Source organism: Harpia harpyja, chromosome 13 (genome assembly GCF_026419915.1).
Source record: "Harpia harpyja isolate bHarHar1 chromosome 13, bHarHar1 primary haplotype, whole genome shotgun sequence".
Taxonomy (NCBI): Eukaryota; Metazoa; Chordata; class Aves; order Accipitriformes; family Accipitridae; genus Harpia; species Harpia harpyja.
The window spans coordinates 24002974-24028153 of record NC_068952.1 but is presented as its reverse complement, the minus strand read 5'-3'; the positions used below and the strand labels follow the sequence as shown (position 1 = coordinate 24028153).

The 25180-nt window shown below is 47.4% G+C and overlaps 1 protein-coding gene across 6 annotated transcripts in view; it reads right to left on the bottom strand.

Moving 5' to 3' along the window:
• Window positions 1-25180, bottom strand: part of MDGA1 (MAM domain containing glycosylphosphatidylinositol anchor 1) — a 160859-nt gene that overhangs the window by 109124 nt on the left and 26555 nt on the right. For all 6 annotated transcript variants that reach the window (XM_052805730.1, XM_052805731.1, XM_052805727.1 and 3 more), the window contains exon 2: window positions 1340-1479. In XM_052805730.1, the coding sequence (XP_052661690.1) occupies window positions 1340-1479 (140 nt within the window). The remainder of the gene's footprint in view (window positions 1-1339; window positions 1480-25180) is intronic.

The following is a 25180-nucleotide window of genomic DNA, read 5'->3' as shown; positions in this document are numbered from 1 at the left end:
TGCATGGGTTCCAGCCTCCCCAGTCACGCCTGGTTCCATGCTCTGGTGTCCCCCATGCATGTCCAGGCAATGACAAGCCACAATGTTGCCCACCACCATCGTGTCTGCATCAGGCTCTGCTCCAGCAATCTCTCTGGCTAGCCAGTCTCAAAATCCTGTGACCTGCCAGCACCTTCCCACACGTACAACATCCTTAGGCAGGGCCAGCCCTACCATCTTCCTCATTTCTGACGTAAACAGTTATCATCTGCCTATCACTGTCACAAGCCTAGGTTGGTCATTTTTGCTGGCTTGGCTGAGATCATTTCCTTTTTATTGTTTCCAAGATATGCTTTGATGGATAAACCATTTCAAATCCTGCTGGCTGAGACTCTCTCCCTCTCCTTTGTCATAGTCTCTTAGCCAAGTAGCTCCTCACAAGCAAGTCCACAGAGCCGTTGATTGGTGTATACAGATGCATGGCTTCTCAGCACAAATATCTTTAGCAGGATTGGGGAAGGGGGCCAAAAAGGCACATGTATTGTATCTGGCTCCCTTGAGTGTATTCTGGCACATGCAGCCTCGCAGTATGCACCAGCTGCCACCCCTACCATGCTCTGGTCCAGTATCTCTATAGGCACATCCACACTAACATTGAACCAGCCTGCTTGAGTATCTGAAGGGTGGTGAGGTGGCTGCATGGGACTTGAGGCTATGCAACCCTCTAGGGATCCTGGGGAAGGACTGCAACAGTTAGCCAAGCTCAGCTCCATACCTGTCCACTGAACTGTGACTCACCACAGCATAGATATATCCAGTGCAGCAAGTCTGAATCTGCCTCTGGTCAGTGGCCATAAAGCAATGACCAGCGGGCTCTGCGCTGGGCTCAGTGAAGTGCACTGCAAACAACTTCCCAAACTCCCCCAAGCAGGTTCCCCTTGTCTGTACATCCAGAGAAACCGAGAGACTGATGGAGCATGAAGGACCAACTCCTATGGCCAGCACATGTAGGAAGCCTCCTCTAGCCTGCTCCTGTTTTGCACTAAAAGGGTTAAATATTTGAGGGTGGTTTGTATAATGGATTCAGTCTGGGCTTTCAGTTTTTTGGGGGACTTCACATACTGAACACCACTAGAAGGTCTGTGTAGGCTCCTGCAAAGCTTTGTGGACTGTTTTCCATGAAAGTGAGGCTCGACGCTTCACAGCTTAACAAGCTAGTGCTTGCGCTAAAAGGCTTCCCTGCCTGAGTCCAACACATAGGAGAAAGCTGGGCACACCACTGCCCACAATTTTCCTTTACATGGAGACTACAAAGAAGTGCCATGGGGAGCATGGATGACAGGCAAGACTGAAAGCTTACCTGTGGCCGGGGGTGTCCTGTGACCAGACACTGCAGGACCAGCGTATCCCCCTCCCGAATTGTGTAAACACGTTCACTGATGTTGTCTTCCTTCACCACGCATGCCTGCCCAGCATGGATGATTTGGGCCTGAGCAGGAGCTGCGGAGAGGAAAGAAGAGGTAAAAAAGGAAAGAAGCAGCACCCCAGCCCCTTACATCCACTGCCCAGGGTGGCAGCCCCCACGGCAGGGTGGAAGAGCCACCTCTTAAGCCACAGAGGGGAAGAGCCAGTGCTGGGTATGAGACACAAAGGTCTCAGGAGATATAAAATTGAAATTTTCCCCATCTCCTGGGCAGCTGGTATCAACTGCTATTTTAAAACCATTGGTCCTGTTGGGATGAGCGGCTCTAAGCACCGCAAAGCAGAATATGGAGCTTTTTGGGGGGGACCCTCCTGCATGGGCTGAGAACCAAGAATTCCCTGCTCTCATCTCTCCCAGAGAGGAGCATGTGCAAGTGGTTAATGCAGGGACCTAGTCAAATCACAACTGCTCTACGCCTGTCTAAACCAGGCCTGATTACTATGATTTACCTTGCAGGGGACTGGGATAACTACTGAGCAGAGTCAGAAAGGGCTTGAAGCTCTGTACAGCTTTTAGCACACATCCCTAGACCAGGCATAACAGACAGGAGAAACAATTCTTTCCCAAATTACACAGCAACCTATCTCAGCCCTGAGCCAGAGCAAACAGCCTCTGTGGGACCAGGGGACCCATAATCTCTAGGGATCTCTGCAGCTAGGGCTCCAAGCAGAGCCCAGTTACTGTCAGTCCAGCCAGGAAAACAAGTGAAGACCAGTGCTGTGGGAAAATATGTGGAAAGGAAGTTCCCAGAACAGTTTAAAAACTTCATGCCCCCCAAATAGCAACTATGTCCCACTGTAACCCTGACCAACAGCAGAGAGAGACAAGCTCTAGGAGAACAGGTTTTTTTAAAGAAAAAAGCCTCAGCTCCAGACTCCTGTGCAAACAGCCCTTGGGTCCCTACTCCAAAAGCATTTGTGTGATCACCAAAGTGGCTGAGATGTATTGAAGGTGACTGCACAGCCCAATGGGACACCTGTGCTTGTTCGAGGGGAAAAATCCAGTCACACTTCAAGGAACAGAGAAACCCAGAAATGTGTCTAAGAATCGGTGCCTCAGTGAGAGTACCCCTGGGATACTTCTCTGTCTTGCTACAATGCTTCCAGGTGACTCTGGAGTCACAGCTCCAGCTCCCATTACTGAAACACAATGCAAAGGAACAAACCACTGAGGAGATGATCAAAGGGTTTAAAGCAACAAGCCTTAGTGAGCCTTCTGAAACAAGCACAGGTTTTGCACAACCTGTTAAAGCTGAACTGAGCACCTACTTTTTCCTCAAGGTTAGTTGAGCTTCGAAGACTACTTTTTTTTTTTCTTTTTTTCATTCTTTTGGCATGACCAAAATGCTCTAAACCCAATCACCTGGGCAAAGGAAGTACTCAGATTTATGCTGGTTTAATCCATCAGCAGCACAGACCTAGGGCAGGCTGGGCTTGGGCAGTGGAGGAGATCTGCCTTTGAGGTCAGCCTGTACAAACTGGTGTCGCCACAATGCACTGACCAAGCAGCAGTGACACAGGAGTGGACACAGGGGTAGTGGGCAGCAAGCTGCTCAGGCTCCATAACCTGCCACGGCCACCTAGCACCCAGGCAGCAGCACTGCACATGCAGCAAGCTACTCCTTTTTGCACCTCTTCTGTCTTTCCAGGGAGGTGGCACTTTGTTAAAATCATTATTACTGTCCAAACTGTTGACTAACAGAAGTAACGTGTATTTGAATAATATGATGGCAAAAACATGGACGAATCCCTCAGCCTCTCCTGTCCTCCCCCTCTGCAGGGCTCCCAACAATGTGCCTGCTCTTGCTCGAGCATCATGGAATGATGAAACCAACTGCCAAAACTTCACCGATACAACCGAGCACATGAGTGACCTTGCCCTGCCTGGTTGGCAGAAGAGTCTTGTTGAACCCAGGAGAAAGCAGAAACCTATATATGTGCTTACACACATATGTGTATATACAAACACAGATATATATGGATATACATACAGATATGTAAATACATTAAGTAAAACAGTGACTTATCAGGAAAAGACATCGTGAATGCTTGTCAAGCAAACAGTGGCAGAGGAGTAATTCAGAAGCCTATATAACCTTTGCCAATACACCTTAATCCAAATGACAGTCTCTTGTGCTGTTTCAGCCCTCAGATCAGTCCTCTGCAGACCTGCCACCACACCTTTAACCTCACATGCACTGCAGAGCATCACTCACAGTGCCAAGACCCAGGCTGTGATGCTGAAGAATCCCTGCTCTGTGATCAAAAGAGAGACCCTGTCCCTTCCCATCCTGAACCATATTCCCCCCCATCTCCAACCTGTGCTGCCTGCATTTCAGTGGGGTCCTGGCACCCTGCAGCAGCAAAGCTCTCGTAACCTCTCTTCACAGTCTCTGGGCTGCATTTGCCAGCTGGTGGCTCTGTTCTCCCTTTGCAAACATGACCTTGCTGCAAAAACTCATTTCCAGCCACCCCATGGAGAATCAGAATATTTCTCTGCAGCTTTAGCTCCCAGTTCAGTGTTTCCTTAAGTTGCTCTGCTGTACCCCACATGGTATACAATGTAAGTCTTTCAACTTACACTCTTTTCCCTTTGGCCATCCCACTTCCATAATTTCATCTGTCTTGTGTAACCCTTTCCTGCCATCTGCCTAAAGGTATTTCCACATGGGGAATTTCCACAGCAAAATCATTAGGTACAGTGGTACAGGATTAGACTGTTTTTGAGAAACTATTCTGGTGCCAAAATACCTTGTGGTAATTTGCTGGTGTCTCGCTGAGTTTGATAAAAATATTGTTTAAACTAATCCTTATTTGGCACTACTAAGCATTATATGGCACTAGTCTACAGCAAAACAACAGCCCTAGGGATAAGCCCTGCATTGTAATTTTGTCCTCTTCTCCCAAATTCTCCCTGGATCCACTGAGCTGCAATGAAGCTTACAAGCAAGTGTACACATCCAGCTTTGTTCACAGGTGTCTTAACTTGCTTGTGTTACCATTACTAATACCTTGCAGCTATATTCATTGGAAAGGGACATCACTTTAAGTGAACCCCCACTGCTTAAGCTGTAACATCTCTCTTGCAATCACAGCACCAGGTCCCCAGCAGAACAGCCACCATTTTTCCACGTCTTAAATCCCATATGAACCCAGATCTCTCAAAAGGGAGCTCAGAAAGCCTCGGGTTATCTTGGAAAGAAAAGCACTCATGTAGATGGCACAGGAGTCTGGGAAACTCTGCCTTTGGTTGCAACTTGACATTAGTGAAATGGGGGCTGAGCAATGAACCAACCCAGCTCTTATGGGATTGCATTAAATCACAAGATGAGGCTCGGGAAGGTCTCTGTACCAAGCTCAGCCTGCCACAGCACACAAAGGCTGGGAAAGTCACCTCATGCCGTATTACAGATGGGCAGAGAGATTGTGAGGATTAATTGCACTTTTAATGTGCTTGAACAGAAAGAATACTTTATAGTTTGACATCATCCCAGGTCTCCTGGAGGATTTCAGCATGCAGACAGTTTGTGCATTGCCAGCACAACAGGATGGCAGGACCATGCCTGTCAGAGTGAACAGTTTCACAGAAGGCCCTTAGGAGGGAAACGAGAGGCCAGAGCACAAGGCCAGGTGCTGGAGATGAAGCGTTAATCTCAGTCATTCTCAGCAGTGCTCCACAAAGAACAACCCTTGCACAGATACAACCTGCCCTGCGAAGTCCTGCTGGGGCAGAACCCCTCTCCTCAGGCTGGCAAACCCTGAAGCAGAGGTCCAAGGAAGACATCTGATGACCTTTATGGGGGAAGAGCAGACAGGTTGCTCCCCACCCTTCTTCCCCCCCAACATTTTGAGGGACAGATGCATCATCACTTCCATTCCACTTCCAGGTAAGAGAGCAACTTAGGGAAGGCTCCCAATACAAAGTCCTCCAGAGAAACTAGTCCAGCCAAATATTGAGTGCCAGATGCTTTACAAGGGAAAAAAATCAGACTCTGAACCTGCAGCACTAGGCCCTTCCTCAGGAAAGGGCATTTGGCCTCTGCACTGAGATTTCCTACTATGTTTTCACTTGATATATTTACACATTAAAACAAAAGGAAATTGGAGTGGATAAAATAACTTTATTCCCAGTGTAGTATACTGTACAATGTTATTATTACCATAATCTGCAAAGTTTATGAGACTCTTGGTGCTTAGAGGTTGCTAATACCATTAAAATGCAGAAAAGGAGAGAGAAATGGTCTTTTGGAGAGGACTGAGTAAACCGTATTTGGTTCACAGGTCTAACCATTCATCTTTTTGAGCCTGAGATCCCATTGCTACAATGGCAATGATGAGAGCTCTTTCACAGGGAGGGTGGTGAGTGACAGATACTGCATTGAGACTCCCTCAGTCACAGTCAGCAACAGTAAGGGCAGGCTGCTCACCCCTTTTGCAGCACAGCATCGACTGCACTTTACTCCTACCTTCTCAGCCAGCTAACACTAGCCATCACCGTTAGATTCTGTTCCACCACCACCTCTGCCACCTGCACATGTCCTGCAGATGGCTTCAAGGATGAAGAACATTCATCTCCAAAGCTGCTGGCCCAATACCTGCAGCCACACACAGGGACACTGAATCCACCCACCTCTGCCACCACCCTCCTGCAGGGTGGGGAAAGAGAGAAGCTGCACCTGGAGCTTTCCCTCTTCCTCAGGCTTAATCCACCACCCTGCTTTGCAAGGCAAGTGATGTCCTCCCATACATCTCAGTTACACGGGAGCAAGGGCAGGGGGGTGGGCATCGGCTGCTAATCTGCTGCTTAAACCCCTCAAGAACCTGCCTGTCTCCTTCCCTCACCCTTCCCATCCTGAGCAAGTGGCATGTAAGGGATGCGTCTTGAAGGGAGTTCCCAGAAAGGGGAAAAATACACGGTGTTTATGGAGCACATGGGGTTGAATAAGCATTTCATTAAGGAAATCCATGTGTGGCATTCCTTGCTGAACAGCCACTCTCAGTAACTGCTTGTCCATGGGTGGAATTTTCCTGCAGCACTGTTAGTTACAGACCCTGCACGGCAAAGCGCCCAGGGAGCATCTCAGGCCTTGAAGTCACTGCTTTAATTAGCATTTTAACTTATCTGTTCATGCAATGAACAACTCTGCTTGAAGAGCAGGGGCACACAAACATGAAGACCTTTAAGGAAGGGGTCACGTCCCCTTAGCAGAGCACAAACAGAAGCCAGCACCATAAGTAAAGGGAAGAGACATGCTAGCAACACTCAGCGGGAGAGAGGAAGGTCTAGTAGGATGGGAAGGGTCTGCAAGGGACAGCATCCTGGCAGTCAAACAAAATACCCTGCTCATGCCAGCTCTGGGAGGGGATGGCAGCAGCCTCGGTGTGTGCTCCACCACTATTCAGCTGGTCTCATTGATTGCTCTACTGTGGATGAAGACCACATGTTTTGCTGAAACTTTTGACAAAACAAATTAACCAGGCCAGCTCCAGCCCACAATGCAGGGCATGATACCGATGGGCCATTTGAAAAGGAAAATTCAGTCCAGCTTGCAGATGATTATGGCAATAATAATTAACACTGTCAGCAGGGCTGTGGATCAATAGTGTATTAATGGCTGAAGAAAGACCGCCCGTACCTATCAGCAGTTAAGACCAGTACAACAGCAGAGGGAGAGGAGATGGTAGTGGGTGGGTGTAATTGAGCTCAGGCACTGGATGTCTTTGTGCAGCCTGCCCAGCCTGCCCACCACTTTCTGAACACATTCCCTGACTGCTTGTTTGGGGATCTCCTCCTCCTCCGCACCTCAGCCCCTCCAGCCTCTTCGCCCAGCACAACAGCAAAGGGTGCACAGCCCCTGCAGGGAACTTCCCCAGCTGAAGCTGCCTGGTACAGCTCAGGCTGATTAGGCTCCAACTTTTAACACAAGGCCAGGCTAGTCCCATAGCAGAGAGGGAGGCAATGCACAAACTCCCAGGGACAGCTGAGGAGCAAAGCACATCCATGATCCCGGGTCTCCTCCCACTCCTGGGTCTTCTCTGTTGCCCAGGCTCCTCCTGTTGACTCTTCCAACACGGTGTGCTGCCTGTGCAGCTCTGTGCTACCATAAGGCTGCCCTAAAGTAAAAGCCATCAGGAAGCCCTCCCTGCATGCTGATGCTAAGGGTTACAACCCCAAACAAGACAGATCTCCGCTGATGCTCTTTTGCTCCCATGCATCAGTGTTCTCACTGCAGCCCCAACCATGTAAGCTAAAAAAAAAAAAAAAAAAAAAAATCTGCTTACTGTACTCCTGGCCTAAATTTGCAGCAGGGAACATGTCATATTTCAGTATTTCATCAGCAAAATGTCTCTGATTCCTTTGGTATTTGTACACTGATCATGACTAAAACACAAGCATCAATCCACCCACAAAAGAAACACAGCCACTTCCGAGATATGCAAAGCAACCATGTCTAACCCCACGTAACACTCCATAGCACTCTTGAGCAAGAAGAGAAAAATATGATTTTCAATGGGACGTGCACAGAGAAATGACAGAGTTGTGGAAAGTAATCACGGAGCATGAAAACTTAGCTACTTAAAATAGCATGGGATTTTTTTTTTACTTGGAAGAGACCGAGACTACATCTTTACATCTCTGGCTGATTGCATCTCCAGAAACAGAGTTTCCTTTTGCAAAGCTCAGTCAGATGATTTGCACGGTCTTAAAATAACTTTTTGCTTAATCAGTGTCACTTCCTTGAAGCATCTCTATAATTTTGTTTCTTTTAGAAAAACGGCAGCAACAAAATCATGTGAGATGTCATGAATAGCAGGTACACCCCCCAGTGACTGCAACAGCTGCTCCCGAGACCTTCATTCAATTTAAAACTAAAGAGGTATTTTGTGCTTTAGTAAAGTATCAGAGTCACCAGATCATTACTGACCTCCCCTCCAATCTGCAACTCCGCTGCCTGCAGCGGCTCACTAGTTTTCCTACGTATTCCCAAAATTTTCTTACATAGGTCCACCTAACTGCAGAGTATCAAGCAGCAGAGCAAAATCAATTGGCAACTTTCTTTGATAGGAATCGAGTGACGGATGTTACACACACAACATTACAGTGGCATACTCTGCATCACTGCCTAACTCATATGCCTGAGTGGAATTTGTACAGATGACTCAATGCCAGCAATATGAAGTAGGTTGTCTTAAAATCTTTAGGGGCTCCAGATATGGTGGCAGTCAGAGCCCACAGCTCAGAGATACTGTCCTGGAAGCTTCCAGCTTTGGTTAGGAAATGAAAAAAGCACGTCTCTCTCATAACAGCCATAAAAGAGACTTTATCATCTTTCCCAACCCACTTCCCACGGTGCCAGCTTCAGAGCCTGAGCTGTACCTGTAAATCTTGCTGCAAAACCCAATGAGCCAGAGCCACACTCAGGTGAGGTGATCCTGCCAAGCTAAGTGCTCAAAGCATTGCACTTAAAATCCCATTGCTTGTGTGGTTGCTACTTAAAGCTCCTAAGCATTTTAGGGGAAAACACAAATGAGGCAAGCAGCTTGGGGGAGAACTCAGGCATCCTCTATTCTAGAGACCACCGACAGACTGACTTGTTTGTCAGTTGGTAGAATACCCCAAAATGAAACAGTCCTGTCAGAGAAAAGAGGGCTACAAAGAGAGGAACTCAACTGCGTATGTGCAGTACTGACTCTCGCTTATCCTGCCCATGTGCTGCAGGAACACTCCCTAGAGGACAGGCCAGCACCAGACTCCTTGGCAGGTTTGATCCCTTGCCTCCTTATGGAAACTTCCACCAGGTCTCCAGTCCCCTGAGTCAATCTCTAGCTGCTCCATGCATCCACCACCCTCTGAAGGGGAATGAACAGTTACAGGCATCCAGAAAGCCTGCTGACTCTCTGGCCTTTACAAGCCCTCGTGCTCTCAGCTTTCAGCATGCCCATCACCAGGAGCCTCCGAGCAGCCAGTTCGTAGGAGAGCGAAGGGTGGCTCAGTGGAGATGCAAGTCAGCTGCTCTTCATGCATCTCACACTTCTGCTTTCCCTTTTTGCTCCTCTGTCGCATCATGCAGGAGCCACTGAAGCTACACATCCCCATTCAACCAGGAAAACTGCCTTTCACAGGCATGCTGCAGCTTGTCAGCACAGGTAGCAAAGCCCAACAGGTGACATCCCCAGGATCTGCAGCTAATAACTTTTACAGGCAAATGGGCTTTGCTCGAATGGTCCCAAGGGTTTTACCTCTCTCCTCTTTCCCCTGAATTCCAGATCAACTCATTCCCAAAGTCACCATTGGCACTGCTTGTTCCAATTCCTTTCCCTTTTTATACTTTAAGCCACTTTGGTACAACAGTGGCTCTTCAACAAAGAGGTCCGTGTGCACAGATCTATAAACCAGCGTACTTTGAAACTCAGCTGTTGTTTCATTGCTGGACAATTTAACATAGGAGATGAAAGGAGAACACAACATAGAAACTTCATCTCTTCAAAAGAGAGAAAAAAATGTCAATTTGCTAATCATCTGTCAACTAGATTAGCAGCAAAGGTGCATGAACTCTAATCAATGAATAACTGCAGGCTCCTTTTCATATCAAAAGGGGAAAAAAAAAAAATCAGGCAACATCTATGGCTCCTGAATCATAAAAAATAAGGAAAGGCAGAGGAAGTGGTTTCAAACTGGGTTTCCTGGCTGGCAGGGTGCTCCAGACTTTGCTGGTGAGGACACCACTGAAGTCACACGTATGTGCTAAAACCCATCCCTGGAAACACAGGGAGAGAGACAGATTCAAGCTCCAAGTATACTAAAAACAATAGAGAAGAAAAATAACAAAGCCCAAACTAGCATGCAATCAGAGTACACTAACACAAGCTGGGTAGGAATAGAAGTACTTCCATGAAACTCCGGCTGGTGCTGTTCAAAATGCTAAATCCTGAGGCCCAAATTCTTCAATACCGAGGTGGAAACTGTGATCTGGTGAGCAGAAGCGTTGGCAGAGAAGAGCTGTTGGAGGAGAGGACTTCTCTACATGTAGAACCAAAGCGGACATTGTACACTCAGTGCTGCTAACCCCAGAGGGTGGGTGCATGGCTGTGGGGTTAGCAAACCAAGGCACTTGGAGCTTTGACTAGCCGGTGCCCCAGCTCTCCTGCAGACCTCCCTGTCCACGTGACCGAAGCAGCTCCACTGTTGTCAGACAAGCTCCTGCAGAGGCACAGAGCTCAGTGCAGACCATAAAGCCCATCTGAGAAGGTGGGTAAACACTCAGGCACTGAATCTATGCTAAATTCTCACCTGTCACGGCTCCACTGCTTCCAGGGCCGCATCTAGCCGGCTCGGAGGGAGCTGGGGATGCAAGGGCAATCACACCATGATGGCAGTGCAAACATTCCCTCCATGCAGGAGAGGAAAGATTCAACAAATGGCCATGTTTACCTGCTGCTATACCCAAGCCTCCACAGAAAGCGAAAGGCTATTTCAGTTGTGAAACGGAGTGGAGGGGGGTGTGGGGGAAATCACTGTAGGAGCCAGAGGGTGACAAGAGCCACAAGAAAGACACTGAAATAAAATTTCACTAAAAGCCTGTTTTGCTCTTGGCATAGTTAGAAAGAGCTGGAAATACAAATTCTACCCTTAATTCAAGTATCTAAAATCCAATTTTACTGCTGAAAAGTGGCAGGCAGCAGGGACTCCTCTCTGTCCAAAGCTCTATGCACAGCAGTACCCATCCCACAGGCACCCTAGGTCCCTGCAGCAAAGTCACTTTCCAGGGGATGAAAGCACTGTGAGATCAGTTCTTAGCCCCAAGCCACTTGGTAGGGGACAGGCAACCGTGGCACAAACCCCAGCACAACCACTCACTGGCAACCCTGGCAGAGATGCCAAGGACCCAGGGGACAGCAGAGACTTGGCACCCCTCTGTCAGGTGCTTATCTGCTCCCAGCAAGAGCAGGATTAGAGGCAGGGATGCTGCTGGTGATACAGCCCCTGAGCGGAAAGAAGCTTTTGTGCTCCAATAGGTTCCCATACAGTCCCTCAAAAAACACTGATGCTTTTATCCCCCAAGAAGCGCTGTTAGGTCGGGAAATGCTGTTATTGTGTGCTGCCAGCTGGGGAAGATAAAGAAATGAAATGGCTTGTCCATCGTCGGGTGCGAAGCCTGAAGCGCATAGCCAGGGATCAATCCATACCTAATTCCAGTCTAGTGCCTTACAATGCAAAGGCCAAACTTTAGCCTCCAAGACTGCCTAATACAGCACTAAAAATTCACAGTCACAGGGAAAGGAGGAAGAAAACTTCTTGTGCAACACAGAAGGGTTTACTCAAGAAAAACTGTTTTCCTCTGGATTTTCTCCCATATCCCTTTTTGCCAGCACAAAGAACTTGAGCATGAAAAGTACTGCCAGCAAGGAAAACGACCTAGAAAGGGAAAAGCAAATACAACAGCTCAACTGCACCCCAAAGGAAGAGAGAGACCACTGAAAGGAAACGCCAGCAAAGCTGAGGCAACAGGGGCTGTGTGACACCCCTGGAAATCAAGCCAAGTAATGTTTTATCTTGACAGCATTGACGTGCAGAAAACAGACTCCACAATCAGTGAGATTGTAAAGTAGGTATGTTTATTCAGCGCTGGGCCACATGGGGGGTAGTCCCACCAAAGTCGTGCGCGCCGCACTCGGCAGTTTGTCTCAAGTTTATACAGTCAAGTGTTACATATTCACAATACACCTATACATATGCGTGACCTATCCCCGCTCCATATTAAAATTAGCTCCGAGAGGTCATTTCCATAGTCTCCTCTCAACTGCGCTTGCGCAGTGCCTCTTTATGGTGGTCGTCTGCTGGTCGCAGAGATGAAGATAGATGACTCCTCTTCGTCACCGCTAGTAACCTTTTTTCTTGCGCAGGCTCAGTGATTTCTTGGTATTCACCCAAGCCGCAAGACCAGTCTTAGCTGGCTCTTGGGGCCTGCTCCTGCTTCTTATCAGGAGCTGTCTTTACCTCATTGGCTGGTCCTTGGGACTAGCTCTTCTTATCAAAGACTGTCTTTGCCTCAGCTAATTTCAACAATGTAAGCGCTAAACATCATCCTTCATCCCCCGCTTATTATGTCTACTGAGATTCTTTTGACTCCCCTTGTCTCTGCATCCTTTACAGCCCTGCAGTGCCTTTGGTGTGCAGAGTCCTAGGAAGTCCCCAGTTCTTTCCCTCTCGAGTACCAATAATTAATAACCACAACCTGGCAGACAAGTGAGCAATTCCCTCTGGTTCTGATAAGAGGAGCTTACATCTCTCTAACCCCAGCCACCTCCATTGTTTTATTCTCTTTGTTTATTGATCCTTTTATGCACATAATGCAAATTGACATTTAATAATTCAGCCGAGTTAATGGTGCTTAAATATTAAAACGCTTTTCTCTTTTAATTAGCTGTAGCAAAATAGGCAACAAAGGAGTGCTAGATAGATGCCATTTAAAATGCTCTCGTCCAAGTTCCTTGGCATTTTTCTAGGGACAGGAAAGAACAGTTCAAGGGAAATTTTGTACAAGTCTCCCACTCTCACTAGGAAGGTAACTAACCCATAGAAGCATTTCTAGAGGCTTTGATTCATAGACCATATTATCTCTCTCAGCTCTTTGTTTTCTCTCCCTTCTGCTCTTCTAATAAAGACAGAGGGGAAGGGAAGGAGGGACAGAGGGTAGAAGAAAAATCCTTCCCATAAGAAGTGCTGTCACTGGTGGCCAGCACCCACATAACACAATGCAGACACAGATGCAGAAGCCTTCTGATACATCATTGCAAGACCTGCAACCAGGTAAAAAAAGGAAAAAGTACACACAGCTAATTGAAGAGTTACAAACAGCACAGAATTCTCACAATTATTCCCTGGGGCAAGAATAACTAATCCAGGAAATTAATTTTAGATTATACTGAAGAAAAAAAAAAATCCAGATGTAGCAGGGTAAGGGCATTTATTTCTCTTCTGCTCATTATGCCAAGGGTTGAGAATGAGAGGGAAAATACACAATATCTTTAAACCTCAGTTTCATCTCAGCTGGAGCTGATGGCAGTAATACATCTTAGTCATAATGTTGCTGGTGCATGGCATCACTACTGCAAAGAGTTGGTATTATTTGGGGTGTTCTAAGCGTGCATGCCTCCTCTCTTAATTAGTGCTCATTTTAAGTCCTGGATTGGTTTGAGTTTGGGATAATGATCTCCCACCTGACCCAGAGCAGAACCATGTAGTCACAATAATTAGATATAGTAACTGTTAATAACTTAGTTTAATTACAACCTATTTTCTTCAAATTTAGCCTAGACATAAGGTTTCAATGCATTCTAATTACATGCCACATTTGAAGAGCCTGTGCTATTACATTATTAATTCCAGACAAAGAAAGAGACTGACAAACACCAAATTCCTTACTGAGGATACTTAAAAAAAAATAATCTTAATTCAAGACAATTAATAGATTGTCTTGCAAATTCTCTGCAAATTCATTCTTCCAGTTAGGACTAAACACTGTCAATCTGTAGAGGGTAAGATGCATTTTTCACACATAGAGAGATCAAATTCCTGGTTTATGTGCAAAGTTGAGTTCATCCCTAACAGCAGAGCTGCTAGTTGCACGTCCACGAAATGCTGAAGTCACCACTCTGAAGCTGCCAGGCAGGACATCATGGCAAAGGGTGTCCCCACGTGCAATGGCACCCAAGGACTTCAGGATCATGGGAGAGGGCTGAGCACCAGTCCTTCGGCCCAGAAGGGGTGTGCAACGCAGCCTTGTTCACAACCAGCATCCCTCCATGCACACAGGAGGGGGCAGCGGTGCACATACCAGAGTCAGCCCATTACACTTTTGTGACTGATTTTAAGGTGGGGAAATTCGGATGCAGGAACTGCTATGTTATCTCCCCTTGCACACAAATGCTAGAAGAGGGTCTTTCACAACCCTCTTAGACTCGGGGTACCCCCTGCCAGTTGCTTTGGCAGAACACGGGGAACCCCTAAGGCTCTGCACACAGGGAGCATTTTCTGTCACTCCCCATCTGCCACATGCTTCTCATGCAGTGAAATATTCTTGACACCATAACAAACAGTTTGCATTGTTTCCCTTTAACAGATTATCAGTCTACTCCTCTCCAGCTGTGCAGCACATCTGGCCACACTGCCTTTCCTGGGCAGGCACTCCTCAGCCCAATATTCTGCTTAGTGTTGCTCAGGAGACTTAGGAGGTGATGGGGGAGTAAATACCCAGTCCACAAGTTGCATCTCCAGGAGTTTTCAGAGGCAGTAAAACACAAACGCGCTTCCAGCCTCTTCAGCACTGAGGTACCAGCTTTGGCCTTCTGTAGTCTGCCTTCCACCTGCAGCTATTCTCAGTCAGAGAGGGCCACTCTCTGGATTTACGTGTGATTAACTAACACAGTACTGCAAGGCTGTTCCCGCAAATGAGATGGGCTTTTGGCCACTACTACAAAGATCTCTCCTCAACCACAAGTGCCAGCTGTTGGTCGCAGGAGCATCCCCCAACCCCTGCAAAATGAGAGTGGCTCTGGCATTGCTGCATGCTGGCTACATTGATGGAGTTCATTCTGAGAAACAGCTGCAGCAGCTCAAACAATTAATCTGTTTGGGGGAAGAAGAGGACAAAAAGAGGAGGAAAGGAAAACGGACCAGTAAAGAGTTTTGCAAAAAAAATATCTGATTACAACTGAAACACAGGCAAGGAGAAGCAAGGCAGGCTGATGTTGGCTTGCCTGTTCCCTGGTGAGAGACTGATAGCAATGAACTTGGGAGCAGAAGTTCCACAAAGCAAGGTTATGAATTTTATTATTCTGCATCTGTGCAGAATCAAAAGATAGTCTGAAACACCAGAGACTTGCAGAGGAAATTGGGGAAGCACTAATGCACATGGGATGGTGTTTAAAATAATTTGTCAGCTGGCTGACTGCACAGGGGGTAGGGACAGAGATTAATTCTCTACCCGAGACCATGCATTTGTGCAAACATTGTTGAGCAGCTTGTTCAACAGGGGATTCGGGGACTAACGCAGCCATATCAAAGCAGCCAGGGTCTAGCTGACAGCCTCACAAAGGAAGCAAGATGATCTTTGACACTAAGGAAATAAAGCTGACAGGCACCAGCCTCAAAGCCTAAGCGTGTCTGAAGAGGAAAGCTCTTTAAAGACTTCTGTTCTCAAACTCTCTTCTGCAAGAGAAAAGGCTTTGGCCTACTTAGGCAAGGCCAAGGGCAGGCTGAGACCTCAGCATATTTTAAAATCACTTATCCTCAGCTCCATTTGATGTTCTCTTGATATTAGTATGAAATTTCATTTTATTTAAAACACTCCTGGGCCTTTGGCCGTTTGTGGAATGACACAGAGTAGCCCATCCCACAGAGAACAGAACAGTCCCTTGGTTTGTGAAGGGGACAGGAGGAAAGCAATCTCCCAAGGAGAGCAAAGTCTCAAACCTGCCTCCTTTCTTAAAGACCTCAACCAACCTGGCCTGTTACAGAACACCCTTGGACAAATTAACACAAAACTAGACAGTGGGCTTCCCATTTAAAAGAAAAAAGTGTTTGTAGAGGGAAAGAGGCACAGTTTCTGAAAACAGGCACTTACTTGAACCACCATAGTGTGCAAACTTGAACTGCCATCCCCTAGATATGCAAGTCCCTTGTGCTGCCCATCAGGCAAGGAATTGGTTTACCTTCTAAAAGCTAGTTTTGCCCCCAGTTTCAGCCTGCTCCAATTTTGCACAAAGGGGAAAGACTCCAGATCTGGTTATGCCCCAGAGGAGCGTATCTCTGCAGCAGCCCACCACACTGATGGCTCACAGGGACTGTGGAACTATTTCCCAGTGTTTGTCCCACAAGACACGTCATCAATTACTGAGGCACCACCAGTTTGTTTCACTGAGATGGGCAGCACGTCTATCTTGGGGCATTTCAAAGCCCAATGTGACAAAAGATTGCTTCTGTTATAAATTACATTGGGGAAACAACCAAGAACCGTTTGAGTCTTGCAGATCGCTGCTGCTAATCTTCATCTGGAGGGACACAAGTTGGCCTGGACAAGCTTATGAAATTGGCTGGGGAAAAAAGAAGTCATCATTCTCCTAACTCCAGCAATGTGTGCAACCAGGGCTGTTCCTCCTTCCACAGGCCAACAAGCATGTGTACTTCTGAACACCCGAAAATGAGCCACTCTGTCACATATTACAGTCACCATGCCTTCAAACTTCTCTCCCTGTTTGATCATGTCCTAAAGTTCAGTTATCAGCCACATGCTTTCCCTGTTGCTGCCTGCCAAGCAGAGGTGCAGGGAGCCAACAGAAGTAGCTGGGGAGCTACTCATTAAACACCAAAGGATTTCCCTTGCAGCAGCAGAAATATTCCAAACCACCAGCCACCATTGAGCACTGACAGCAAATAGCTCTTCGGGACCCTGTTAACCCCAAAGTTTTTCAGCCAAACTACCCCAGCTCTACCCAGGAGACACGGCAACCTGTATTTTTTGCTCAATGACATGGACCTAATGGTCTTCAGTTCACAGCCTTCACCCTCTACCACTCTCACAAATCACTGCTCAACTATGACACCAAGGAAGACACAGAGTGGGAGGGAAACCCAGAAACTGAGAATAATCTTCAATGAGCCCTAGTCAGTAATTGACTTGATATGTGACCTTGGGCAAGCAAGTTCTCCCCTTGGTGTATCTTTGTCTCCTCATTTGTCATTTGAATAACTGCACTACTGTGTCATGCAGGGTACTTTAAAGCTTATTGTTTATACAACTTTTTGAAGATGCAAAACACCATGTAAGTGCTAAGTATTACTGCAGTTATTACCTTCCTCACAGGGGGGTTATGAAGCTTTGTAATTAATGTTTGTAAAACAAACCTCTGTCACTGGATGACATGTGCTAGAGAAGTGCAAAGGATTAATATCCTCAGTAATCTGATGTGGGTTTTACTGTTCTTTGCAACACTTAATAAAAAATAATTAAAAACAAACCTAAGCTGATACTGATAGGAAGGATGAGGAGGCAGGGCCAGATGCATGTGGGGACAGACTGCTCTCCATTAATTAAACCCAGTACCATCAGTCTCCCAGACAGTGCCAAGTATTTTCTTGCTCCTGGTGATAATCACGCATTAAACTTAAAGCTGATTTTGGGTAACCGGAACTCTTGAGCAACACAGAAAGACTCGCACTGCAGTCAGGAATACCAAACACAGCTGAAGCAGCACAGCTCTGAGCCCACAACCCTTTACACAGCAACTGCTGCCTGGGGAACTGGATAGGCAGAGAGCAAACAGGTGCAGGTATGCTCAGGGACCCCACAAGCACCTAGAAGGGAGCCGAAAAAAAGGTGGAAACCCACCCATGGGGCCCCACTCCCATACATCCCAAGTCCTGGTCTCCAGTCACTAGCCTGGAGGAGTAGAGAAATATCACTGCTTTGGCAGTGCAGGATTCAAGTCCCCTGGAGCACAGGCAGCTACCAGTCCTATGTATCGAGAGCCACTAACTCAGTGGCTCTGTAAAAATACATACCAACAGCTTAATACTTCTTCAGGATGAGAAGTGTTGTTGCTGAAATGTTTTGCAGTACAGCTACTTCCAAGAGCAACTAAGACGGAGAAGCCTTTGGAGAGTTTCTTGGAGAACAATTACCACCAGAGAAGGAAAATTGCTGGCAATTGCTTCAGTTGCTTGAGTACCAGCTTTCTCCCCAGCACGGCAGATGCAGACAGAGTACTCCCCTACCAATACCCCTGTACATGCATTAAACAAAACAGCCCTCCAGATGCTCCATGTGACTGAGTTCCCAACACCCTGTGTCCTTGTACTGGGGAGTAGGGGCATGGACTGTCCTGCCTTTACACACACAGGTTGCAACAGTAGCTCCCTGGCAGACTTCAACTTCAACAGCATGTCCAAGCCCTGCAGATTTTTTGTGCAACTGTTGATTAGGCTTCACTCTTATTTACTGCATTTGCCCACATGGTTTCTTCTGATGCGAATTCTCTTTGGTTAATGCCAAAGTGATAAAAGTGATTCTGTTTTTTCCTTGTCTACATGCATACAGATATACCAACACTTTCCATAGGCAAATGGACCAACAGCAAAACTCAGATGAGCTACAGAAAGAGCTCAAGGAGCCACACGTATTACAGACAGAAGAGTCCCATGGTACTTGCCAGGTCATCTGCAAGCCTTCCCTACAGCCTGCTCCACAGTGATGAGCCTGATCAAGCTTTAAAATGTCCCCAGAGAAGCATCTCCACAGCTGTTTTCATGTTTGCAACAAGGAACTTGTTCTGGCATTCAGCCCAAGTTATCCCCACAGACAGAGGTTTAAGACAGGGTGGAAAAACAGCACCCGAAGCACCTGTCTTGTAGCAGGCTTGCCATCTTTTTGTTTATCACTTGAAGGCATGTGGCAAGGGGATCTGAGCTCACATCAGGTATTACAGTAATAGGTGTGATTATCGACAATCTTGGTTGGGCCTGATACACCACCACAGCAAGGAAGACACACATCCTCTCTCTTTAGAGGGCTTCAAGTGATGATGGGAAGCAGACTACACCACCACAAAAGAGACAACAGCCACTTGAGGAGTCCATGGGATGGGGTGGGAGCATGAGAAGCTAAACAAACACCCTTCTTCACATAAGAGGCTCCACTGAATACTCGCTTTTAAATCCTAAGAAACCACTTCCCCTCTACACTGACTCACTGGAGGCTCAAAAGGAATACAAAATGCGTGTGGCACTATGCAGCAGTAACATCCCTTCTCTCTGCCCAGTGCAAAAGAACAAGCCAAACATCCCCTCACCATCTTCAGTTTTACAGGGGAGAAGTTGGAGGATGCTCTGCTAATCCTTGCTATACGTGACCAATAAGGGCAAAGGATTAGCATCACCAGCTGCTCTGGTAGAAAGTGCAACATGGAAAATTGGATGCATATATGCAGCATGGAGCCATTAGGAAGAACTGCCTCAAACACCTCCCACTCCCCATATTGCAGTTCATAATTCCCCATGTCATGCCCACTGCACTCCACTTCAACACAGCCTTCATCTCTTCTCTCCTCTGCAACCTGTTACTCCAAGTGCCATCGCCACCACTGAAACACAAGCAACACCCTTTTCCCATCTGCACTGCTGTAGAGTGCGTTACTCTCATCAAAACCAACCAGGGCAGCTGGTGCACACTGCAGAAGAAGTAGAGAATTCAGCACCTTCTGCAGCTTGCCCTTAGCAGAGGGGAGATGCCAGACACCCCAGCTGTGAGAAGTTGCTTTACCTCACATTTAGCTATCATTTATCATATCAAAAAGACTTTATAAGTACACAGGTGGGGGAAGGGGTCTGCTTCCGTAAGCAATAAAACGGAGCTTCCTCTGAGGTGGAACATAGCTGGTTAACAGGGCTTAGGAACATTATCTAATTGCTCAGGCTAGAAAGGGAAAAGCAATCTAAACTGATCTGAAGCTTCAGAGGGAATTAGGGAAGCAGAATATAATTACCTAAGTTGGAATTTAGCCAGAACTTGGGGGGGGGGGGGGGGGGATTCTGGTCTTTAATGACCACAAACAATCAGCAACTTAGTTTTACATTCTTTCCAGAGTGGTACAGGTATGCATTTGTTCTCATTCACACTAACATTGCTCTTTAAGAAGCAGCTTTGAATTAAGGAAAGATGCACAGGATTTACACCAACATAGCTGTCAATTACATTGCAGCACCATGCTAGAGAGACCATAATGACTCACATCACTCAGGTGACCTCAAATTTTGGAATTTGCTAATTTTCAGTCCTTGAACTTCACAATTTTTAAAATGCTGCAGCAAATCTTCAATAAAGTAAGTACAGACTAACAACCAACTGCAGCCAACAGCTTTTCAGAATATTCCATATCTGTCACCTCAAGACTTTTCACAAAGCACCCATGGAAGAACAGCAGGTTTTCTATAGCCAGCTGTTGGCTGCACAGCTCTGGGTCCATGCAGCAGGACAGTGGTACTGCCCTGGGCTTCTGCCCTGGCAGAAGATCTTGGCGGCAAAGGGCTTGGTCAAACCGTGCATACCCAAAGCATGTGTTGGTACAGGTCTTAGCAGACCTAGTGTCACAGTGAGAAGAGACCAGAAAAGTGTGCATTATCAAAGCAGGAAAGCCTTCAGTCTCATTAGCTCTGGCATGCCATTACTTTGAAGCTTCCCTGGTATTTTACAAGCAGTGAGAAGCAGCCAAGCCAAATCTGGTCTGTTTTAAAGGACGGCCAGACTCCCACTCGGGTCTGAAAGAGTACACAGCTGCCTGCAGCTCACATGAAGTCCATATGTGGAACAGGTCATGGCTAAAACACCGCTCATAAAAAGCTGCCAGCAATGCCAGACTGGCCCTTTTCCACCTCCAACCTTGCAAGCACCTGTGACCAAGTAAAGACAAGGCTGGTGCCCTTCTGCTCCAGCCTACCCAGAAACAGAGGCAAAACTCAGCTCTGACAAGGTCTGAGCCTTGGCTATTCCTGTCATAGACATGGCAGGAGCAAGCTGGAGAGCACAGAAGACCCTGGAGAGCAAAGCCCACTTGTGTTCCCCTGGGGAGGGGTCTTGCCCTACAGCAGTCATTACCAGCCCTAACTTAGAGAGCTTTAACAGGCACGAAGTAGGCACGAAGTGGGCACCAAGGCCACAGCCCCTATCATCCCTACTGGTCCTAGCCAAGTGCCTGTTTCATCTACCCCTTACGGCCACTCTTGCCCCACTGTTAAATAACAAGGATGGAGCTAATGCTGGGCAGCATTTGGGCTGATCCAATTGCACTGAAATTGATCCCCACGCTTTGCTTCAGCAAGGTGTGTCCACAGAGACAACCCAGCACAAGTGCTTAAGCCCGTGGAAGTAAGGGGATGTATTGTAAGTTACACCCAGTGTTAGTGCTACACCAAGAGCTTGAAAAAGCCCTCTACCAGAAGGATCACAGGAGGACAGAGAGGACAACACCATCTCTGCTGTTCAGTACCAGTCACACAGCTTTGATAACACTGCTGTTCTCTTCTGAAGTAGAAGATGGAGGAGGTGGGACTGAAGGTAGCTTGTGGGGATAGGGTGATCTGCCAGGAGGAATTAATTTCAATGTTTTTAGTGCTTAATATAGTCCAACAAAAAAAAAATCCAAGCCTTCACAGAATGAAAAATGTCACAAGCTAAACCACTTAAAAACCATGTACAAAGAAAGGAAACCATTGGCAGTAGGCTTTGCTCTCCACCCTCTCTCACACTTCAGTTCTTAATGGTAAAGCAGGGTGGTGGGAGACACTGGCATCTCCAGTCCAGTGTAGACTGAGTGAAGCACTGATCACAAACACTTGGAAAGTATCTTGCACTGACCTTGGAAAAAGGTCCAGAGGAAGCCAATGATGGGTTTTCTGTCTGTAATACGTATGGATCCAATTCCACCTTCCACTGCAAAATTGTAACTTTCACTGCAGGCGATGGGAATTACACCTATTTAATAGAGGGCAGAATTGATTTTGTGATCTCCCGTGTCTGGGCCTGCAAGATTTCCAGCCCACATAACTTTAGATAAAAATCCAGCAAGCCCCAAGATAATGAAGTCTTTGAGATTCCACAAACACTGCCTCACTGGGCAACACCCAGAGGTGGCTGGAGCTCAATGCAATCACAAGCTTCTGCTAAATTACCTTGGGCCAGAAACACTGCAGATCAGGACATTTCCAGCCAGGCTAAGGACTAATGTCATGAGAATTGCTACCTATAGGATATTTTTGTCGCTACTCCATTGCTCCTGGGCAAAATGCAAAGGGGATGATGTGTACACAGAGCTACAATTCCCATCTAAGAGTTGAGCCTAAGCTTCACATCAAGCTGTTTGACTTTATTCTGCAAGCTTTGCTTGTCACAGTGCAAATGCAACGATGTGTTTAAGAGGATCCTGTTACTAGACAGAAAGAGTGAGAAAGACAGCAGGAACAGCTGTCACCTGCTGAGACGTGGCTTTGCAACTTAGCGGGTGTCACATTGAAGACTGTGAAGTGCCTGAGAGGAGCAACAAAAGGTCACAGATACATATTTTGCTAGTGGGTCTTGGCACCATGATATAAGCACCCTTGGGAAACGGGAAGACTCCTCAGCTTTGCTCCCCTTTGTGCTCTCCTTGCTGAGCTTCCGAGCACAAGTCAAGGGCAAGAGGCTGCTGCTGGAGCCAGCAGGTACCTGGCAGCTGAGGGAGTTTGATGGATAGGGCAGAACAAAGACCTGAGGCATGAGGACAAGCACCTACACCTTTTCTCCCCAAACATTTAATTTTTTCTACAGCACAGGAAGCCTCACCATGCTGGAAGAGCACAAGGTACCACCTTCCCCCCAGCAGCAGTGGGGAGGACAAACTGGAGCCATGCTGAGCAACAGGCTGGGGGCTCAGCAGGGCTCACCTGGCAGTGCCATCCCACGGCAATGCCTGCTCCAGACCTAAAGGCTGCCCCAGAGTCCTAAAGATGAATTAAGAGTGTTCAAGCAAGACTTTGGCTTGCAATCCCTGTTCCCCTCGCAGGACACAGCCTCTGCTCTCCTCCTCCCTTGGGAGCACTCAGCCAGTGTTACTGCATTCAGTTCAGCATCCCTTCTCCATTAACAGTAACTCAATACCAGCAGACCTTGCTGACTTGGGTGATGCATTGCTCCTGCTGCACAGAAGTTACATTGTTTAGCAGGCATGCTGGCCACAAACTGCATCATTTTGTTGGCTTTTGGCCATAGTGATGGTGGCCCACTAGGACACGGAGCAGAGGCAGCTTCCAGGGAGCAGGCCCTGCTGATGGCCCGCTGCTCGTCTCCAAAGGCAGACAGCAGAAAGAGGTGCTGTGGCACCCCACAGGAGCCCACACCATGCCTGGAGAAAGGGAGGTGGGAGAAGAGGGAAACAGACACATAATCTCTCGTCTGTGGAGGGCAAGTAGTTAGACTGGAGGGATCTGGTTCACTGTCCTTCGTCACAGCCTTATACAGGCCTCTCATTTGCAGAGGGACAGATGTTCATGCTCTCCAGGCAGGCTGGTCAGCAGCTACACAGGTAAGGGAAAGGGGCACAGAGAGATTAAGGATTGTGACCGGGATGCTCAGGGAGTCAGCAGTTCAGTCCAGGAGCTCACTGTACTCATTTGCTCCCATAGCTGTAGCAGTCTTCAGCAACGTATAGTGAAGAACAGCCTCTTCGGTGCTCATCCTTGCAACTTCCAGTCCAACAGCCCAGTCATATGTCTACCAGCCTCCCACAAAGGGAATCACAGTACAGAAAACACCACAGCCCCCAAGGCCTCTTTTCTGTAAGGTATCCAGCACACATTAGCAGGGGCTGCCTGGTGCATCCCCACCCTATGGTAACCGCTCACTACAACAGCTTGTGCCACACAACACCCCAACAGCCTAGAAGAAGAGGTGCTACAAGATGGAGGGTTTTACTCCACTCACGAGCAACCCGATTCGCTGCTGGAGAGATACAGCCCCTGAGGAATAACACAAGGGAGAGAAGTGATGAGCAGGCAGTAGGAGATGGAGACAGAAAGCCTTCTTTTTGTTTATTAAAATAGCATCTGCTAGTCACCTCCTTGGCAGTGGTGGCATTTATGCTGTAAAGCAGTGCCTTGAGGCAGAAGCCAGCACTCCTGGAGTACCCTTTGAGATGCAGAGTGCAAATGCCTCATCCCCACAGGCGCTGCGAGCACACCCTTGCCAGTTGCCTTCTCAGCTGCAGGTCTTTCACTTCCAAATTGCCTCAACACATGGAGCCCCCTCAGCCTCCTAGAGCCCCTGTCTCGCACCCCCACAGCTCTGCAGACTGTGCTGCCTGCAAGGAAGGGCTGCAGTTTTGCACTGTCTGAAACACCTAGGTGAAGGGAGGAAGGAAACAAGAGGAAGGGGCAGCTGGAGGTGCAGGTCACCACTGCTGCAGTAGCAGAGCAAACCCTGTCACCTAGACATGTGGCCAGCCCAGCCATGAAAACCAGCTGGGGAGGCCATGCCCCACAGCAAGTGCCAGCACTGCCTCCTCATTAACCCAGTAATGCACATTACAGTAGGCTGGATCCTTCGACAGGGAAGGCACAAGGTCTCCCACATAACTTCTTCAACAACAGGTTTCAGGCTACTAAACGCACAGACTGCGATAGACTCCTATTCATCGCTTGAGCCAGATTCCTCAAAGTGGAGGTTGATCCTTGCACATTAGCATTTACCGCTTCTCCCTTTGCATGCTCCCTCCTTCCTCGTAAAACTAAGCATATGTAGGCTGTTTCATGGTCTGTCTCACCCAAATCAGTCCACTCACCACAGAAACGCATCCACGTGCGGGCAGAGCCCAGCAGCAGTTTAATGATGTTTTGCAGTACCAAACACCACTTGAGCAGGGCAGAAGAAGGAACATTAAATATGATCTCACTTCAGACATTAAAATGCTTCTGCAGTCAAAAAAAAAAAAAAGCCCAGAACAGAACATAAACCCATGGTGGGGGGTTTTGGTTGGTTTTTTTGTTGTTGTTGTTGGTTGTTTGTTTTTTAAATCTCTAGGTAACCAGGCAAGCCAAAAGACTGGTGCAATGCTGGATATTCACACCAGCACAGTGAGCAACACAGCATTTTGCCATTCACATCCCATTGATGCTACCAAAGCACTGGGAGAT